Source organism: Ctenopharyngodon idella, chromosome 15 (genome assembly GCF_019924925.1).
Source record: "Ctenopharyngodon idella isolate HZGC_01 chromosome 15, HZGC01, whole genome shotgun sequence".
Taxonomy (NCBI): Eukaryota; Metazoa; Chordata; class Actinopteri; order Cypriniformes; family Xenocyprididae; genus Ctenopharyngodon; species Ctenopharyngodon idella.
This window is the reverse complement of record NC_067234.1, coordinates 16,651,822-16,672,007: the sequence shown is the minus strand read 5'-3', so window position 1 is coordinate 16,672,007 and position 20,186 is coordinate 16,651,822. Positions and strand designations below refer to the sequence as shown.

Sequence of the window (20,186 nt, the reverse complement as noted above, 5' to 3'; positions counted from 1 at the left end):
TATAGGTGGTGGTGATTTGGCCTGAGAAGGAGTAGAGAGAGAGAGAGAGAGAGAGAGAGAGACAAAGGGAAGGCAAAAACACAGATACAGGGCATTCAACCACGCCCACACCTTTGTAAACCACAGTGAAACAAATAATAATAATAGAATTATTCCCAGAATTCATTAGCTGTTTCTCCATGTTTTCTCATGGCTCCTCCCTCCATCGACCCCGCAGTGGGCTTTCATCCTGGCTGTACTCTGGGTCAACACCTGGCCACTCCTCCCATCCTCCCCTCCCTGACTCCTTCAGCACTGCCCTGGTTTCTTCCACTGGGGCTTCCTTTTCACCAGTCCCTTGTCCCTTGTTTACAAATGCACACAGTAGTAAGGACACAGCTTGATGTAATTTGGGTGCGCTACAATAAATCACAGTGTCTGCATAAAAATGAAAATTAACATTACTAATATTGAAATCAAGATTATTAATATAAATGATAAAATGTAAAGGCCCCAGAACGGACCCCTGAGGAACATCCCTCATAATCTGTAAAAGTGTAGATGAATGACCTTCCATCTGCACACACTATGTCCTGTCCAGTAAATAGCTTTCAAAACAAGAAACTGTATCATTTGACAATCCAGTTAATCTCAGTCTAGTTTTCAGTATAATGAGATCAGCAGTGTCGAAAGCCTTAGTCAAGTCAATAAAGAGTAAAACTGTCACATATAGTTTTAGGTTTTGTTTTCATGTTAATGTTTTCATGTCTTTTATTTTGTAGTTTGTTTCATGTTGCTTGTTTGTGCCATGCTTCCTTTGCTCCTCATGTTCTCCCTTAGTCTATGTGTCATGTTCTGATTGGTTGTTTATGGTCATGTGGTTTTCAGTTCTGTTCTGTCATTGGTTCCCTTGTTCCTTGTGTCACTTCCCCATTGGTTGTCTTAGTCATGTGTTCTCTAAGTTCTTGTATTTAAGCCATTGTCTTCCCCATGTTTCTTGGTCGTGAATTGTTTATGTAACTCTGCTGTCGGTGAGTCTTATAGTCAAGTCTGTTCAAGTTCAAGTCTGTTCAAGTTCATATCAACTGGTTGCTTTGTTTGTTCACTTTGGATAATTCAATAAACTGCACTTGGGTTCATCATTTCACCTTCAGTCTGGACTAATCGTTACAGAAACACAATAATGACCTCTATCAAGCGCCTCAATGATATCACTTAGAACCCTGTTAGCAGCTGTAGTTGTGCTGTGTTTTTTCCTAAAGCCTGACTGATTATGTGATAAGATGTCATGTTCAGTCAGATATGAAATCAGCTGCTGACTAATGAGAGATTCAAAAACCTTAGACAAAATGCAAAGTTTAGAAATCGGCCTATAGTTATTCATATCAGAGGAATCTCCTCCTTTTAACAACACAATAACAAATGCAGACTTCCATATATTTGGAAATTCATTTAAACTAAGTGAAAGATTATAGATATACGTATGTCAAAGGGACAGCTATGTGATCTGCAGCTAGTTAAAAAAAAAAAAAAAAATGGTTCTAATTGGTCAGGACCAGCTGACTTATTTACATCCAGTAATTTAAAAGGGTGGTTCATTATGATTTCACTTTTTTAACTTTAGTTAGTGTGTAATGTTGCTGTTTGAGCGCAAACAACATCTGCAAAGTTATGGTGCTCAAAGTTCAAAGCAAAGGGAGATTTTTCTTTTAAAGAATTCTCCCGGGTTGGTGACATCACTAATCCTAAAATTTACATAAACCCTGCCTCCGAGAACATGCAACAAAGGGCTGAGGCCATGTTATTGCAATACAGTACATAACACAAATGCAACAGCATCTCATAAAAGCAAGATGACAACATAAGTTATAACCGTAATTAAACTAAACTATACCTGTTCTGTCTTTATGCAGCGTATATTCTCTGGCTCTGTAGGCATTTTACAACAGTTCTCACATGAGTGATTTATAGATTATCATGACAGAATATGCTAATCAGTGATTTTAAGAAATCCCACATCAGCTACATAAATTAAGCAACTAACCATTCAGAAACATCCTGTTGCATTCTAAATGTTGTCACTTCTTCTCTCCATCATTGTCCGACTTTGGTTTGAACATCAAAGGCTGAACAGTTACTGACATTTTCAGTGAGTCTTCGTGAGGTAATCCGCGCTGCTAACAGGAGCTCTTGAAACCCCACCCTCTGCTTAGGAGCAGCAGCTCATTTGCATTTAAAGGGACACACACAAAAATTGAGCGTTTTTGCTCACCCTCAAAAAGTGACAAATTTAACATCCTATAAAAATTATCTGTGGGGTATTTTGAGCTAAAACTTCACATACACACTCTGGGGACATCAGAGACTTATTTTACATCTTGTAAAAATGGTATTATACCACCCCTTTAAGGGCTTTTTTAATCTGACAAATTAAGAGTGGTTTAAAACTAAACTTAAGATCCAGTAAAAGTCTTTCTCTATTATCCTTATCAATATTCATGTCTTTAGTTTTAGGTGCCTTGTGTGATGACCCGACAGCAACAAAGTTGCCGAGATTTTTATGGAATTGTCCATTATGTATGAAGGAAGTCCTGCAGCCTTTTATACACAAGTAATGGAGTCAATATTTTTCCAAAATGTCATAGGTTTGTCTAGATTGCAAGTTGTTTTGTTTAAGAAGTAATCAGCTTTCCTTATCATCACTGTACATCTATTGTGTAATTGTCTGAAACAAAGCCAATCGGATTGAAGATCGGAATGCCATGCTCTAGCCCAGGCAACATCACACTCATGAATCAAATTTGATAATGTGGGTGAGAACCAGGGGTTATCTCGACCCTTAACATGATATTTTTTTTAAGAGGCGCATGTCTATTAATAATAGTGATGAGCCCTTTATAAAAATGCTTCCAGGCACACTCAGTAACTGGAATCAACAAAATCTTCTCCTAGTCAAACAGAGCAAGGTCATGACCAAAACCTTGCTCACTAAACTGAGACATACACTGCCTAGTAATTATCTGAATTGTTATTTTAATAAAGTTTGTAATTTTACATTTCTTACCGCTTTCATGCATAAGTTTAAAATATTCTAGCAGACCCCCCAGAGTGTCACAGACACGCCAGGCTCCACCATTCACCAATCACAGCGCACCACTTCCCCTGAGTACTGATCACCGGCACCTGCACCTCATCACAGCCTCATCAACACCACTATATAGAGCACTCACACACACAGCCACATTGTCCAGTCTCGTTTGCATCTAAACTTACCTGTATGCTTACCTCAAGGACTCCTACCAAACTACTTACCTGTCTCCAGCGTCTCCAGATCTCCTTGTGTGATTCCCAGTCTGTGTGTGAGTGTTCTCCTCATTCTACGTTCATCCATACCAACGCCATTCAAGTTCACCACGTCTGCAACCACAAAGGACAGTATAACTCATCTGCACTTCAGTATTTCATCCTCACGTTGTCATATACTCACCTGCACTGCTGTTTTCACTCTGCTGGTATCAATAAACATCCTTGTCTGTGATATCCTGTCTCCGACCCTTCTGTACTGTAACACAGAGTGAGGTTTTTTTTTTTTTTTTTTTTAATCTTCATCTGCCTATCCAAATTAGGCTTTTAAAGTATTAACTGATTAATATTTGCCTCACAATTTACAAATGAATCTCCACATTCACCGTGATGTTTTTTTTTTTTTTAAAGATTGACTTAAATGTGTGATATGAATAAATAATGGTCAAAAACGGATTTAAAGTATTCTAAGTTGATTCTCAATTATTGAAATGACTATAGACTATTCCTCATGTTTCATGTTTATTACCTGTTTTTTTATATCGTAATGCAAATATGTATTGGTGTTGCCATGTTGTTTATACATAATTAATTATTGAATTTAAAAAAAAAAAGAAAAGGAAAAAAAAAAATCCTAAGGTCATGACTTAACAAGCGGTATGTGTTGAAAATGACCAATCACAGGAGCGGAAACATCTGACATTTGATCCCCACCTCTGTCACGAATGTGGCTCCCGCGCCTCCTCCTCCGCACCACCGGAGGGAGCCATCACCTGAATATTGACTGTTTCCCATTCGGACTACGTTTTCCATAGGCCCTCATTCCCGGGACTGATTGCGCACACACCTGCACCTCATCACACTCACACTATTTAAGTCACACACACACACACACACATCGCAAAGTCTTGATTTGCCACGGTGATCACTACTGAGCGTTTTTTTTGTGGACTGTTTACTCTGTTGCCGTTGGACTGCTTATCTCTGTGATTCTCTGCCGCCTGCCCTGATCTTTGCTTGTGTACCGGACTGTGTTTGCTTGCCGCCTGCCCTGATCTCTGCCTGTGACCCGACACCGTTTGTCTGCTGCCTGCCTCGACCATTGCCTGTCCCTGTTTATGTCTCTGCCCTTGCCCCTGTCTGCATTGGTGATTATTCTAATAAAAGCTGCAAATGGATCCCCACTCTGTCAATCCTTCATTACAGAAGACTTCACCAAACAGCGATCCAGCAGCAATCATGCAGATCTCCACCGAGCTGTCCGCCCAGGCCAACCAGCTCGCGGTTCATCAACACCAACTGAATCGACTGACTTCTCTTACCGAGGAGCTGGTAAGAACCTTGCAGAGTCTTCGATTCGACGCCGCCGAGGCCGCCACGCCACCGCCAGTGGCTCCCACCAGTCAGGCCTTTACTGCCGCTCCCGTCGTAAATCCACACTTCGCACTCCTGGAGAAGTTTGATGGTTCCCCCGCAAAATGTAAGGTATTTCTTCTTCAATGTTCTCTGTTCGTCAACCAGCAGCCAACTCTCTATTCCACCGAGTCCAGTCGGATTTCCTTCGTATGCTCCCTGTTGACTGGTAGAGCGCTGGATTGGGCCACGGCTGTATGGAGCGAGGATAGTTCTGTGTTTCCCACCTTTTCTGCCTTCCTGCGAAGCTTCAAAGAGGTCTTCGAACATCCGGAGGGAGGCAAAAGCGCAGGGGGTCAATTGCTGTCGCTGTGTCAAGGTAAAACCACAGCTGCCGAATACGCTCTTAACTTTCGAACCCTCGCCGCTCAAACGAACTGGGTCGAGGACACGCTGAAACTATTGTTTCGCAAGGGGCTGTCTCTGGACGAGGGAAAATCGCTTAATGAATTCATTGAACTAACCATTCATATTGATAATCTCCTCCGATCACGACGCCCTGTCCGTCTTTCCACTCTGACCAATCCCACATCAGAACCCATGCAGCTCGGGTACACCCCGCTTCGTCCAGAGGAGAGAGAAAGGAGACGACAACTTAATTTGTGCTTGTACTGCGGTCAGGCCGGCCACATCAAGATCAACTGCCCCATCCGACCCAACCCATCTAACCCGAAAGCGGTGAGTTCTCCACTTTCCACCGACTATTCCTCCAACTGCCTCAAAATACCCATTCAAGTAACAGTGAGTGATCAATGCATAACCACGCATGCACTTTTGGACTCTGGGGCAGCGGGTAACTTCACGTCAGATACATTCATCAGAGAACACAATATTACACTAACAGACTGTAACTCTCCATTAACAGTGGAGGCGCTAGATGGGAGACCCATCGGAGGAGGAAGAGTGGGGCACATCACCACTGAACTCACTCTGCAAGTGGGAGTCCTTCATCACGAACGCATTTGATTTTATGTAATCCACTCACCCAACAATCCAGTCATCCTTGGTCTCCCGTGGCTCAGAACTCACAACCCGCTTATTTCCTGGAAGGAGGGCCAGATCGTTCAGTGGGATGCCACCTGTCACGAACACTGTCTGAAACAGATCACTCCCATACCAGTTCAGACCGTTTCAGTTCACGAGTCCAACACCGACGAGCCCGACATACCTGCTGAGTATGCTGATCTGGTAGTTGCTTTTAGTAAAAGCAAGTCAAATGAATTACCTCCTCACCGTTCCAGTGACTGTGCTATGGATCTTCTACCTGGTACCATGCCCCCCAAGGGCAGAATATTTCCCCTGTCACAGCAAGAATCAGCAGCTATGAAAGCATACATCGAGGAAGAATTGGCCAAGGGATTTATCCGACCTTCTACATCCCCGGCGGCATCCGGTTTCTTCTTCGTCAAAAAGAAGGCCGGCAGTCTTTGGCCCTGCATAGACTATTGAGGACTGAACGACATTACAGTTAAATTCCGCTACCCTCTGCCATTGGTCCCCGCAGCCCTAGAGCAGCTAAGGCAAGCCAAGTATTTCACCAAGCTGGATCTCCGGTGTGCATACAACCTGATTCGTATCCGAGAGGGTGATGAATGGAAGACGGCCTTTTCCACTGCTACCGGCCACTATGAGACCCTTGTTATGCCATTCGGGCTATCCAACAGTCCCTCCATCTTTCAATCATTCATTAACGACGTCTTTCGGGACATGCTCAATCGCTGGGTCATAGTCTACATTGACGACATTCTCATCTATTCCAAAACCTTCGAGGAACACATCCAACATGTTTGGGCTGTACTGCAACGACTCATTCAACACAAACTGTATGCCAAAGCGGAGAAATGTGAGTTTCATCGTACTTCTACATCATTCCTGGGCTATGTCATCAGTCAGGAGGGAGTGGCGATGGACGACAGTAAAGTAAGGGCGGTGCTTGAGTGGCCTCAACCACGCACGCTGAAAGAACTACAACGATTCCTGGGGTTCGCCAACTTCTACAGGCGGTTCATACGAAACTTCAGTGGCATTGCAGCCCCGTTAACTTCCATGACTAAGCGACAATCCACACACCTCACCCTATTCCCACGAGGCGGTGCACGCCTTTCAAGAACTGAAAGAACGATTCACCACCGCACCCATTCTCCGCCACCCAGACCCAGAACTCACTTTCATAGTCGAGGTCGACGCCTCCAGTACAGGCATCGGGGCCATACTCTCACAGCGCCAAGGTAATCCAGCAAAAATGTTCCCATGTGCATTCTACTCCAGAAAGTTGTCGGCAGCAGAGCGCAACTATGATGTAGGCAATCGGGAGCTACTGGCAATGAAGGCGGCGTTGGAGGAGTGGCGCCACTGGCTGGAGGGAGCGCAACACCCATTCACCATACTCACCGATCACAAGAACCTGGAATACCTCCGGTCTGCTAAACGTCTGAATCCCCGGCAAGCTAGATGGGCCATGTTCTTCACCCGTTTCCAGTTCACGGTAACCTATAGACCCGGTTCAAAAAATGTCAAGGCAGACACACTATCTCATCAGGTAGAGGAGGTGGAACGGACGGAGAACGAGGAAAACGTTATTCCTGTCAAACTGCTGCTCGCTCCGGTTCAGTGGGACGTCATGACCGAAATCACTCAGACAAACGAACAAACAGCACCACCACCAGACTGCCCACCAAACCGCACTTTTGTACCCGTGCACCTCCGCAACAAATTGCTTTACCAAGTTCACAATTTCCCCAGCTCAGGCCATCCAGGCATCACAGCCATCTTTTAAATAGACTCGAAAATTATGTTGGCATTAGTGGAATTGCATTGTCATGGTTCAAATCATACTTATCTGACCGTTATCAGCTTGTAGTAGTAAACGAAGACATGTCATATCGATCACAAGTTCAATATGGAGTACCACAAGGCTCAGTACTAGGACCGTTGCTGTTCACTCTGTACATGCTACTCTTGGGAGATATCATTAGGAAGCATGGCGTTAGTTTTCATTGTTACGCTGATGATACTCAGCTCTATATTTCTTCGCGCCCTGACGAAACTTACCAATTCACAAAATTAACGGAATGCATAGCTGATATAAAAAATTGGATGACCAGTAATTTCCTACTACTAAATTCAGAAAAAACAGAGATTCTAATTTTTGGACCAAAAACTTCTTCACGTAATAACCTAGAATATTGTCTAACACTTGATGGCTGCTCTGTTAAGTCTTCATCGTCAGTTAGGAACCTGGGTGTGCTCTTTGATACCAATCTTTCATTTGAAGGCCATGTTACTAGCATCTGTAAAACCGCATTCTTCCATCTTAAAAATATATCTAAACTATGACATATGCTCTCAATGAAAAATGCAGAACAGTTAGTTCATGCGTTCATGACCTCAAGGCTAGATTACTGTAATGCTCTACTGGGTGGTTGTTCTGCTCGCCTGATAAATAAACTACAGCTCGTACAAAATGCAGCAGCTAGAGTTCTTACTAGAACCAGGAAGTATGACCATATTAGCCCAGTTCTGTCAACACTGCATTGGCTTCCTGTTAAACATCGTATAGATTTTAAAATCTTGCTAATTACTTACAAAGCACTAAATGGTTTAGCTCCCCAGTACCTGAGCGAGCTCCTAATTCATTATAGTCCTTCACGTCTATTGCAATCTCAGAATTCAGGCCAGCTGATAATACCTAGAATATCAAATTCAACTGCAGGCGGTAGATCCTTCTCCTATTTGGCACCTAAACTCTGGAACAATCTTCCTAGCATTGTTCGGGAAGCAGACACACTCTGTCAGTTTAAATCTAGACTAAAAACGCATCTCTTTAACCTGGCATACACATACCACATTACCAATTTATATTTTCAAATCCGTTAAAGGATTATTAGGCTGCATAAATTAGGTCAGCCGGAACCGGGAACACTTCCTATAACACCTGATGTACTCGTTACATCAGAAGAAGAATGGCATCTACGCTAATATTAGTCTTTCTGTTTATCCCGAGGTTCACCGTAGTCAACCGGATCCGGGCTGTATCCAGGTGAGACCAAGGACCTGCACCTTGACACGACCACAACGCAGCCCTGACGTATCAGCAGAGATTGAGTCAACTAGATCATCCACTGTGAGGGCCTTATCGACACGACAGCCACGACACAGTTCCTCAACAACCGTCCATACCGGCGTGATGAATACGATCCACAATTGGATGGAACTGAAATAAATACTTTTAATGTTGCGATCCTATTGGACTTATGATAGCAACCTGAATTGTAACAAAGCACTGTTGGCCAGAGGAGAACTGGCACCCCGACTAAGCCTGGTTTCTCCCAAGGTTTTTTTCTCCATTTTAACACCAATTTGCCACTTGTCTGCCACCTAATGTCACCTGATGGAGTTTGGGTTCCTTGCCGCTGTCGCCTCTGGCTTGCTTAGTTGGGGACACTTGACTTGACATTTGATATTCAACAGTGCTTTGATCTGCCTGCATTGACACTATTCTTTAAGAGCTGCTGTGCAGCCAAACAATGTACCAGTTATCAATGTAAAGCTGCTTTGACACAATCTACATTGTAAAAAGCGCTATATAAATAAAGGTGACTTGACTTGACTTGACTGGCTGGAGGGAGCGCAACACCCATTCACCATACTCACCGATCACAAGAACCTGGAATACCTCCGGTCTGCTAAACGTCTGAATCCCCGGCAAGCTAGATGGGCCATGTTCTTCACCCGTTTCCAGTTCACGGTAACCTATAGACCCGGTTCAAAAAATGACTTTTGACAGGGGCCCACAGTTCACATCCCGGGTATGGACAGCTTTCTTCAAACAATTAAACATCAACATCAGCCTCACCTCAGGTTACCACTCTGAATCCAATGGACAAACCGAACGCATGAACCAAGAACTCACCAGATTCTTACGCACATACTGTCAACGAAATCAATCAGAGTGGAGCCGCTACCTGTTGTGGGCCGAATATGCTCAAAATTCCCTACGGAAACCTGCCACTGGTGTCACGCCCTTCCAATGTGTCTTGGGTTTTCAACCGCCACTCTTTCCCTGGTCCGGGGAACCATCCAACCTGCCATCAGTAACCGAGTGGATGCAACGATACGAGGAGACCTGGGACCTGGCCCATCACCACCTACAACGCGCTGTAAGAAGGCAAGAGATACAGGCCAATCGACATCGTCGCCCCAATCCTGAATACTCCGTGGGACAGTGGGTCTGACTGTCAACTAGGGACTTGCGTCTAAGACTTCCATGCAGAAAGCTCAGTCCCAGGTTTGTAGGGCCTTTCCAAATTCTCAAGCAAATTACCCCTGTATCATTTCATTTAAATTTACCTGCTAATTACCGTGTTTCTCCCACTTTCCATGTGTCGTTGCTGAAACCCTCTGGTGGTCCGAGAGGAGAGTCGGAGGGAGCCGAAGCCCGCAACCCCCCACCCTTGATAATCGAAGGCGAGGAAGACTATCAGGTTCGAGAGCTGCTCGATTCCAGGCGCCGGGGTAGGTATCTAGTCGACTGGGAGGGGTACGGCCCGGAGGAGCAATCCTGGGTCAATGCGGATGATATCCTGGACCCATCACTCATAGAGGAGTTTCATCGGACGCATCCGGAGAGACCGGCCCCTCGACCACGTGGTAGACCTCGCGTCTGGAGCTGCTTGCGGGGGGGGGGCTCTGTCACGAATGTGGCTCCCGCGCCTCCTCCTCTGCACCACCGGAGGGAGCCATCACCTGAATATTGACTGTTTCCCATTCGGACTACGTTTCCCATAGGCCCTCATTCCTGGGACTGATTGCGCACACACCTGCACCTCATCACACTCACACTATTTAAGTCACACACACACACACACACACACATCGCGAAGTCTTGATTTGCCCTGGTGATCACTACTGAGCGTTTTCTTGTGGACTGTTTACTCTGTTGCCGTTGGACTGCTTATTCTCTGTGATTCTCTGCCGCCTGCCCTGATCTTTGCTTGTGTACTGGACTGTGTTTGCTTGCCGCCTGCCCTGATCTCTGCCTGTGACCCAACACCGTTTGTCTGCCACCTGCCTTGACCATTGCCTGTCCCTGTTTATGTCTCTGCCCTTGCCCCTGTCTGCATTGGTGATTATTCTAATAAAAGCTGCAAATGGATCCCCACTCTGTCGACCCTTCATTACAACCTCAGTCTCAAAAGTCAACTTGATGAGCGAGCAGGGCTTGAGCAGTTGAGAGGGCGTAGAGAGGGGCCCTGTCTCAAATGGCACCCTAAACCCTCATGGTCTTCCTCTGAGTCTGCACTTCCACAACGTAATGCCGCTTTGACTGCTGGGTAAAGTCCTCTGCGTAGCTCACAGTCTTGCGGGCTCAGCAGAAGTGGCATCAAGGGTGCATAGTAGCCGCAAAGGGGGCACTCACGAGCACCCTTCTTTAAGCTTAAATGACGAATGGGACACCCTATGGTCTTGTGGACTTAACGGACAGGCACAAGTAGCGGCAATTGTAAGTCCACAAGACCAAAAGTGCACATGAAGTGTGCCATTTGGGACAGGGCCAGGGTCGAGCGAGCATTACTCGGTGCCGTTCTCGCGAGAACGCATTTTTGCAAGCGGATACTGTTGTGTGCGCATGCGGTGCAGAAATGCTCCCTCGCGAGGATGGTTTTTGCCTAATACATAAACTTTTTTTTTTTTTAGGAGCTTACACCCCTAGTGGCAGCAAATCTGATACAACAAGCTTGGTGTAGAATCGCAGAACTAGAATAAACGAGTACGGTTGGGGAAGCATACACCCACTGCAATAGCTCAGACTAACGACAGCAAAATCTGATACAACTAAGCATGTTGTGTAATAACAAAACTATATTAGCTAGTATTTTGGTCGGGGAAGCATCTACCCTGCAGCATAGCTCCAAATACCCGTTGTGGCATTAGCATGCAACACGTAAAGAGAAAGATCTACTGGGGGAAGCTTACACCCCTAGAAGCAGCAATCCAATACAACAACAAGCATGTTGTATAGTCACAGACTAGTATTAAATTAGTGACAGTGTGCTTCCTCATCATGAACATGATTTCTGCTACCGTCGGGCTGATTTCTTCAGCTGTGCAAGTGAAGATGACGGCTCCCATGATTCCACACTCCTTTACGGGATCATCAAGCTACGACATTAGTGTTGAATAAGAGACCTCTGTAATTGTTGAATTTGTCTCGTGTATTTAAGGACAAGCATGTTACAATACTCTGGATACGTTTTAAGCCGCAGAAAGTTGCTAACTTAACAGAATGTTGCAATATGACCAGATAGCATAAAGAGCATAAAGCATAAAGTCTAAAACAACAGCTTTAAGATAAGCATGTACCCAAATAAACTTACCACAGCATGTGCTTATAGTATGTGGCAATAACACTAGAAGCTTAGGTAACAAGCATTTTTGATACATTTGCCTTCCATAGCAACTAGATAGCCTTAAGAACAACATGTTCCCAATAGCAACTAGGTAGCCTTTAGAACAAGCATGTTTCCAATAGCAATCATAGCTTTAAGAACAATCGTTTCAATAGCAACTATAGCTTTAAGAACGAGCATGTTTACTACGAGTTGCGCCACAGCAGAATAATTCCATTTTGAACGTCATGCAGTATCGGAAAGTCGGGACAGTTGGTTTGAAAAAATTGGCGCTTCACCTGATGCATAAAAGGAAAATGCATTTAATCATGTTTTATTGCTGGGGTCTCAGAGACCCCGAACAAAACATAACGGTTAAACAGCTCATCCAAAATATTTTTTCAACTACTCACGTCAATTATGATCACATCATTGTATATTTTATATTATTGATCAATATGTGAATCCGTTGACCAGGCTACACATGACACGAGTTGTGGTCTCATTGTCACAAATTAATTTAGATGAGATTAGATCAGATTAGATAGAAATGTACTGATCCAAGACAAGAGTGATTCCGTATGTCACGGACTTCTGACGCTTTGTTTGGTCACATGCTTTTTCAAACCGTACATCTGCTCCGCGATGATTTAAATAAGGTGCAGAAAACAAGTCTGACCACGAGATGTCACTAATGCGCACTGTGTTAAAAGCTTTGAGTAATGAACCATTTTTCGGCACAATTTGATGAAAGCCTCAAACGCTTCAGAAAGCCTCGGTTTCCCATCACTACTTCCAAATCAGGCGGCTTATGATCAATGCGGCAAATTCGTGTGCTCAAAAGGTAAAATCCATGTGGGGAACGAATCCCTCTCACTAAATTCCCAATTACACAATTCCTAGAGAGATGATGCTGTTTTGTCTGTCGAATTTGCCATATAATTAGCTCCTGAGAAATAGGATAGCTACTGATAATACTGAAGCTTATATATGGATGCTGTGACAGGCATCGTATTCCTATAGGTAGACGTCAGCTGATGCCAGCTTGACTGACGTGATCTGCCAGAACTGACGCTACGCTTGTTATTATATCATCAAAATAAAACTGAAAAATACAGATCCCACTTTACTGGTATTTAAATAGTATAAGCTTATTATTTTATCTTTATTATTCTTGTACATAAAGTCATTGTATTAAGCAGTAGCTAAGTATTGTTTGAATTTCTGTTTATTTGTCAAATGCTGACAAGTAAGGGATAATCCATGGCTAGCTGAGCATTAAACGATTTAAATGCACAACATGGAGGCTAAGAACCCCAAAGAAATGCGGGAAATTTTGCCAAGTTTGTTCTCCTTGCCTTGAGAGTAGGCAGCTGCAGTCATCCGCTAGCACAGTGGTTCTCAACCTTTTTTACTCCAAAGGCCCCTCTCCACCCCAACCTTTTTTATTCACAAAAACATTTTTATACATGTTTTAACTTTTCAACTCAATGTTATTATTTTATTAAACAAAATAAATTCAAGATAGATTTAAACTTTCAGAGTTTCTTTTTGCAAACATACTTTACAAAAGTGTCACTACAGACAACTTCAAAATACTTACTCTGCTCAGTTATACAGTAACTTAAAGGGTACATAACACACACAGTTTCTGCCAATCTCATGTTAATCTTGAGTACCTATAGAGTAGTATAGCATCCTTCATATCTCTGAAGAGTCTTTAGTTTTATCAGATTTATAAAAGACAGATACGCTGTACCAGGTCTTTCCGAAAACAGCCGAGCTCCTGGAGGCGTGCCGTGGGCGAAGCTAAAGAGTGACGAGCACACGCAGCTTTTGTGTAGCGATCATCTGCAAGCTATCGATGGTCAGATAAACAAATGTATTTAAACACACACAATACACCATCGCATTATCCCTGGATAACCTTTGAATCACTATAATGAATATAACTATAGTGAATGATGAATAATGAATTTATGAATTCACTACGTTTGTGTTGTTTACATTATATGCACTTAGGTGCCTATTGCCAACAAAACAGGCATTTAATGCAGTTTTACTTACCACCTGCGGTTCCAACTCATGACTGGGATCATTATCTCTGTGACCACTCCATCTTTCTGTTCGAAATGATCTGTAAATCCAGCGTCGAATTGAGCCTTGTTTATAAAACCATAAGCGCCGATCCTGAGGGCTCGAGCAGCCGCGGAAAAACATGAGATATTCTCCATTCATTTTAACCAATAAAAAACTGATTGCAACTATCAGTTTCTACGGTTATTTTAATGACAAATATCGAGAGCGCATCAATATAATGCGTGAGCACAAAACTCTCAGCTCCACTTAACGCTGGATTCTTTGGGAAGCAAGGTTATCTTTCCCTCACAACCAAAAACACTTCTTTGGTGACATTGTTGATTTCATAGTCTAAAAACAAAGTGATACTAAGTGATATTCTTTCTCGAGCAAGTCCTGTGCAGGGCTGCCGATGACTTCCGTAAAGCCGAACGAAGCGTGTTGATGGCGTGCTCTTGCTCTCTCGCTCTGGTCGATGAGTGCGCGCGTGCTCTTCTGGGAGAAGTGCCCGTACAAGGAATTCCGCCCTTTATTACGTAATAAAGGGCCGTGCTAAAAAAAAACTGTCCGAAGTCTGTGAGAAATCTGAAGAGTATTTTTGGCACAGAAATACATTCAACTCGTTTTTTGAAACTCTGGCCATGTTTAGCATGAGAATCCAACTCTTTAACAGTGTAAATGCGTCAGAATGCATGAAATAGCATTAGACCCTCCCTTTAAATAAGCACAAGTCAACCTGCCATACCAAACAAGACCACAGGGAGATGCCAAATAACTGCATATAGCTATTATACGGATCCATCAGAATTAGTAAACACACTAAAATACAAATTAAAAATAAAAACATTCTGAATGTGTGGAAACTTAGCAATCTGAAGGCGGGTCCTCTGTCAGAACAAGCAATCGTGTCTGTTTGGAGCGTCTTATGTCCATAATGTACATAAACACCACTGACTGATCCTCACAAACTTCTGCAAATCACGCTTCTTCTGCAAACATGTTATAAAACTCACAGTACATTCATTTTGACAACTACGCAAGCATATTGAACTGTGTTCATGCAGAAATACCATGTTATTGTGATCAATGAGCCGAGAGCGCACATGCACCGTTTGTTTGCGCATCAATAATAACAGACTCGCTCATGCCTAATGTACAACTCCTGTATGTCACTATAATGGTCTTTACCTTTATTACAATCATCATCCATCAAAACTTTATTAGCGACATTGGTTTTCTTTATCCAACTGAGAGATGTAGTTTGCCTATGTTCATGAAGCGGTTGGGTGTTTTGAATCGCCGTGCAGTCTGTATTTCTGACTGCAATAATGGCTTGTTGGGCTGCTCTGAAACAGTATTAATTTTGTTGACGAGTAATTTTCGTCATAATTTTCGTCAGCAACATTTTTTCACAGACGAAAACAAGACGATGACTAAATAAAAATGCGTTTTGAATGACTAAAATTATGACTAAAATCTACTATCATTTTTGTCAACGAATAAAAATGAAACGAAAATGATAGAGAGGGACGATTTGGGAAGATATCCAGTCAGGACTGCTGTCCTGTGTGGAAGATGCGCACATTTGAAGTGTAACGTGCTGATCTAACCTCGGGAAAACGAGGCGCTGTTGCGCTCTACAGGCTCGTCCAGCAGCACTTCAGACTGCTTCGCAATTAATGAATAGTGCACATTTATGCCAAGAGATTGCTTATAAGATAATGTTGATGAATTATGACAATGTTTACTACACGATGTTCATATGGTAATATGTTTTAGACGGTTGTAAGAATGCATATTTTATCTCCCTCATCTGAACGTAAATGAGCAGCCTGCTACAGTGCAGACATTTCAGAATAAGAGTCACAGTGTATGCAGGATGGTTTATAATTTTTTTTTCCTGGTCATTATTGTTATTTTGTTTACACAACAAACTGTGTTTAACTTAATTTAATTTATATTTAAGTCTTAGTAATCTACTGTATCTTCTGTCACAGGAAGGAAAAACTAATAACATTATTTGACACATTATTCTATATATTTTACAAGTATAAGGGTTATTATAGTTAAACCTAAAACCATAAAAAAATCTTCATTAGTTGAAATAAACGTTAAATGAAATAAAAAAATTAAAACATAAAAAATTAAAACTTATTTTATTTCATCTAGATTCCAAGCTTTGGCTTAACCTGATGTACTAAAATAACTAAAACAGAAATAAAAAACTATAATGACATTTAAAAGCAAAAACTAAAAGACGTAAACACAAAAAATTACTAAAACTTTTAACTAAAATTACAATGAAAGTAGAAAAACTAAAAAAAAAAAAAATATATATATATATATATATATATATATTTTTTTTTTAATAAAAACTATAATAGTACCTCAATGATAAGTGTGTCAATCCTTGAAAAGTACTGAACTGAGCTCTCTTTCGTGTCTTTTTGCACTTAAACGGTCAAAAAACGTCCATTTTGGCAAGTAAAGTACAGTTGGTTGTCTTAAGTGAACATAAACAGTTTGGAGAATATCAGATGTATATCAGTGTATTGGATCTGTGTATTGTTAGAGAAATACTTACTTAATGCATTACAATTTAACTAAATTAGATTTTAGAAGTCGACTGTAGAAGTCTACTGTAGATTTAGTCGACTAAAATCTTATGATATTTAGTCGACTAAAACTAAAACAATTTCCGATGACTAAAATATGACTAAAACTAAATGCCAGTTTAGTCAAAAGACTATGACTAAAACTAAATCAAAATTTGCTGTCAAAATTAACACTGCTCCGAAACAATCACAGAATACGCAAAGAGGTGCTTTGTTATTTTTTTTTTTTTTATTTATTTATTTAATTAACATATTAATAATAAAATTAATAAATTATATTCATATATTTAAATTAATTTTAAGTTACCTCGCGGCCCCCCTGGAGGATCACTGAGGCCCCCTGGTCGAGAACCACTGCTCTAGCATTATTTGTGGCAGATGTACCAGAGACTGTGTGAACGTAATGCTAGTGGCACGATCATTCCACTGGTGGAAGTAAACATATACTTAGAGTCAGAACGTTATATGACGTCACATGAAAAGGGTCTATGATGTTGTAGCCACAACAAAATTAAGAGAACAGATCATGTCCCTTCCAGGTCACTCTAAATAAATTGCCAAAACATCTGTGTGTTACACTTTTTTATTAATTACTGCACAGCAAAGAAAAATAAATGAGAAAACCACAAATGCAGAAAGACAATAAAAAGAGCCATATCAGCAGCTCTCAAACCAACATGCTTGTCAAAATGGACCTCTGTATTACAAATTCAAATAGGAATACATTAGGAAATTTTGTTTTATTTAAAAATCAAGCATTTCATGAGAAAATGAAGCAAAACTTTTAAAAAGGACAGTGAAAGATGTTCTAAGGGTAATGAAATGTCAACATAGTAACGATTGCTCACAAAAAGTCATTCAAATAAGTATTTTTTTTATCTGTTTTTATTTTGACAAGGACACCATTTTCTTTAAGAGCTGCTGTGCAGCCAAAATTATATACCAGTTATCAATGTAAAGCTGCTTTGACACAATCTGCATTGTAAAAAGCACTATATAAATAAAGATGACTTGACTTGACTTGTCCTGGGATCAGTAACTAAGAATTCAAGCATTACAATATAGACATTTGAAATTAGCTGGATTCATTAATTATTAAGCGTATAAATAACATTATTTTGTATTGTAAATCATAGAAACCACTGTGAGGTCTGAGCATGCAATCTTCATATGGGTAATCTAATTCCCATTTTTACAACATAAATTCATAGACATTTTAATCATTTTGAAATACTTTCAACAGATCTGTTTCTAAACACTTTTTGAATTATATCTTTGATTTCAGCTGTGTTTAAGACATAAATGATGGGATTTAGCATTGGTGGAACAGCATATGCCAGAGATGTGCAGATGACCCTTGCATTGGGTGAGAGAGACAGCAAGAGTTGCGAAAAGTATACACAGAATATGGGAAGAAAAAATGTTCCTACTAACAAAAGGTGTGAAACACAGGTCTTTAGGGCTTTTAAACGCCCTTCCCAAGATGTAATTTTGGTTAAAGCAAGAAAAATGCCCACATATGACAGGACTATAATGATCAATGGTACTACAAAGTATAAAGATGCAATGAGAAATGCCATAAACTTGTTAAGGCTATTGTCATTACATGCCAACCTATAAATTGGTCCATGATCACAAAAATAACTTGGTATCATATTAGATTCACAGAATGAAAGTCGGGTGATAAAAGACACCATCATGGACACCACAGCGCAATTAAATACATATACTGCTGTGAAAATTAAAGCCATACTGGTATTGTTCACAAGAGCATGATATCTTAATGGCAGGCAAATTGCAATGAAGCGGTCATATGACAAAACAACAAGAGTGAAACTTTGCATAGAACTGAAGAGGAACACGAAAAACATGTTGGCCAAACAAGCATTGAAGGAAATGTACTGTGAGTTAAACAGAAAAGTCCTCATCATGTTAGGAATCAGTGCATTAATTTCACCAATATCAGCCAAAGCCAAGTTAAACACACCAATGTACTTTGGACTGTGCAGGCTTCGGTCAAGAGCTATAATGAGAAGGACTATAGAGTTCCCAATTATAGTAAAGAAATATGTGATAAATAAGAAAATATAGTAATAAGTGCTGTACGGTATACCTGAAAGTCCAATGATGAAAAAGTACTCAGGATGAACAATGAGGATACTCTGGGAAAAACTGGCATTTTTAGAACTCATTGCAGCTTTGCATTTGTTGTTTTGCACAAGCTGAAAACAGAAATGTAGAGAATTCTATAAATTGTCAATTCACACATTTAACAGCTATTTTCAAATGGAGGAAATATACATGCAAATATATTTGCTGCATAACATTTGAATCACAGACCTGTATAAATAAACATAAATCTTTAGAGTCAGAGCAAACAACGACAGTGACTGTCTGAACGCTTGTGAGCTGCTTTTAATTACACAGCTGTAAATCCAGTGCTCATCCTTATTCTGTCATGCTGCAGAGATAATTGGCTGCCCGTGTCACTGAATCCAAATATATTTGTCTGATTCATCTCTTGAGAACAATGACATAATCCTTGTGTGCTATAGTAAGTGTTTTTTTTTTTGTTGTTTGTTTGTTTTTTTCGCCGCTGTTTGAATGGATGTTTAATAATCTGAAAACAATCTCTACAACACCTACCCTTTGTGTTCGCATTTGTGCACCATCATATTACAGTAGTTCAAAGGTGAACATAATGTTTGTCTATTATGTGATAACTGCAGTGCAAGATTGTCAATTGTTTGATCTTAGAGTTTTGAACAAAATCAAACAACATACTCATGATGACAGTGAAAGACTACACTATATAGAAAGGTGCTGTGTTCATGAGTGAATTGTGTTGTATACTACTACTTTGAAAAGTGATGTGTTCTGATGTGATGTGTGTGGAGAAAGCAAGTGAAGAGTAAACAAGATGGATAAAATTTACTTCTGTCTCGTGTGGATTATTGTGGCTTACTAACTCCTGACAGATACCACAAATTGGCGACGAGGATTAGGCAATTTTTTCTATCGCTGGCCGCAAATATGGTTGTTGCTAACGTGCCTTTGTAATATGCTGAAGATTTACTGTATGTGTAATGCTACAGGACATACTGCGTGTTTTCCTAAGGGTTAATTCATGGGACCATTTCAGTTCATACAATGAGTAATCAGTTTAACCCTCTGGGGTTTGAGGTGTTTTCTAGGCCCTGGAGGTGTTTTGTCATGCCCTGGCATTTGTGCTTATTATCAGGCAGGACCACTTTGGCAAGTTACTTTGAGTTTATTGAAACACAAGTTATCTTTGGTGGTATGGTTCTTTATGGGGGTTCTTGCTCCGAAATTAATTGAACATACAAGAGTTTTAGCATTAACCCCCCATGGAACCATCAGCTTGGGAAATGCACAGACGATTAAGACA

The 20,186-nt window shown here is 41.2% G+C and overlaps 1 protein-coding gene across 1 annotated transcript; it reads right to left on the bottom strand.

The window, feature by feature from the left end:
* Positions 1-17,997: 17,997 nt before the first annotated feature.
* Positions 17,998-18,987, bottom strand: LOC127495066 (olfactory receptor 52E4-like). The gene has a single exon (XM_051861477.1). It carries the CDS (start codon positions 18,967-18,969, stop codon positions 17,998-18,000), a length of 972 nt encoding a protein of 323 aa, XP_051717437.1. The 5' UTR covers positions 18,970-18,987.
* Positions 18,988-20,186: the final 1,199 nt, after the last annotated feature.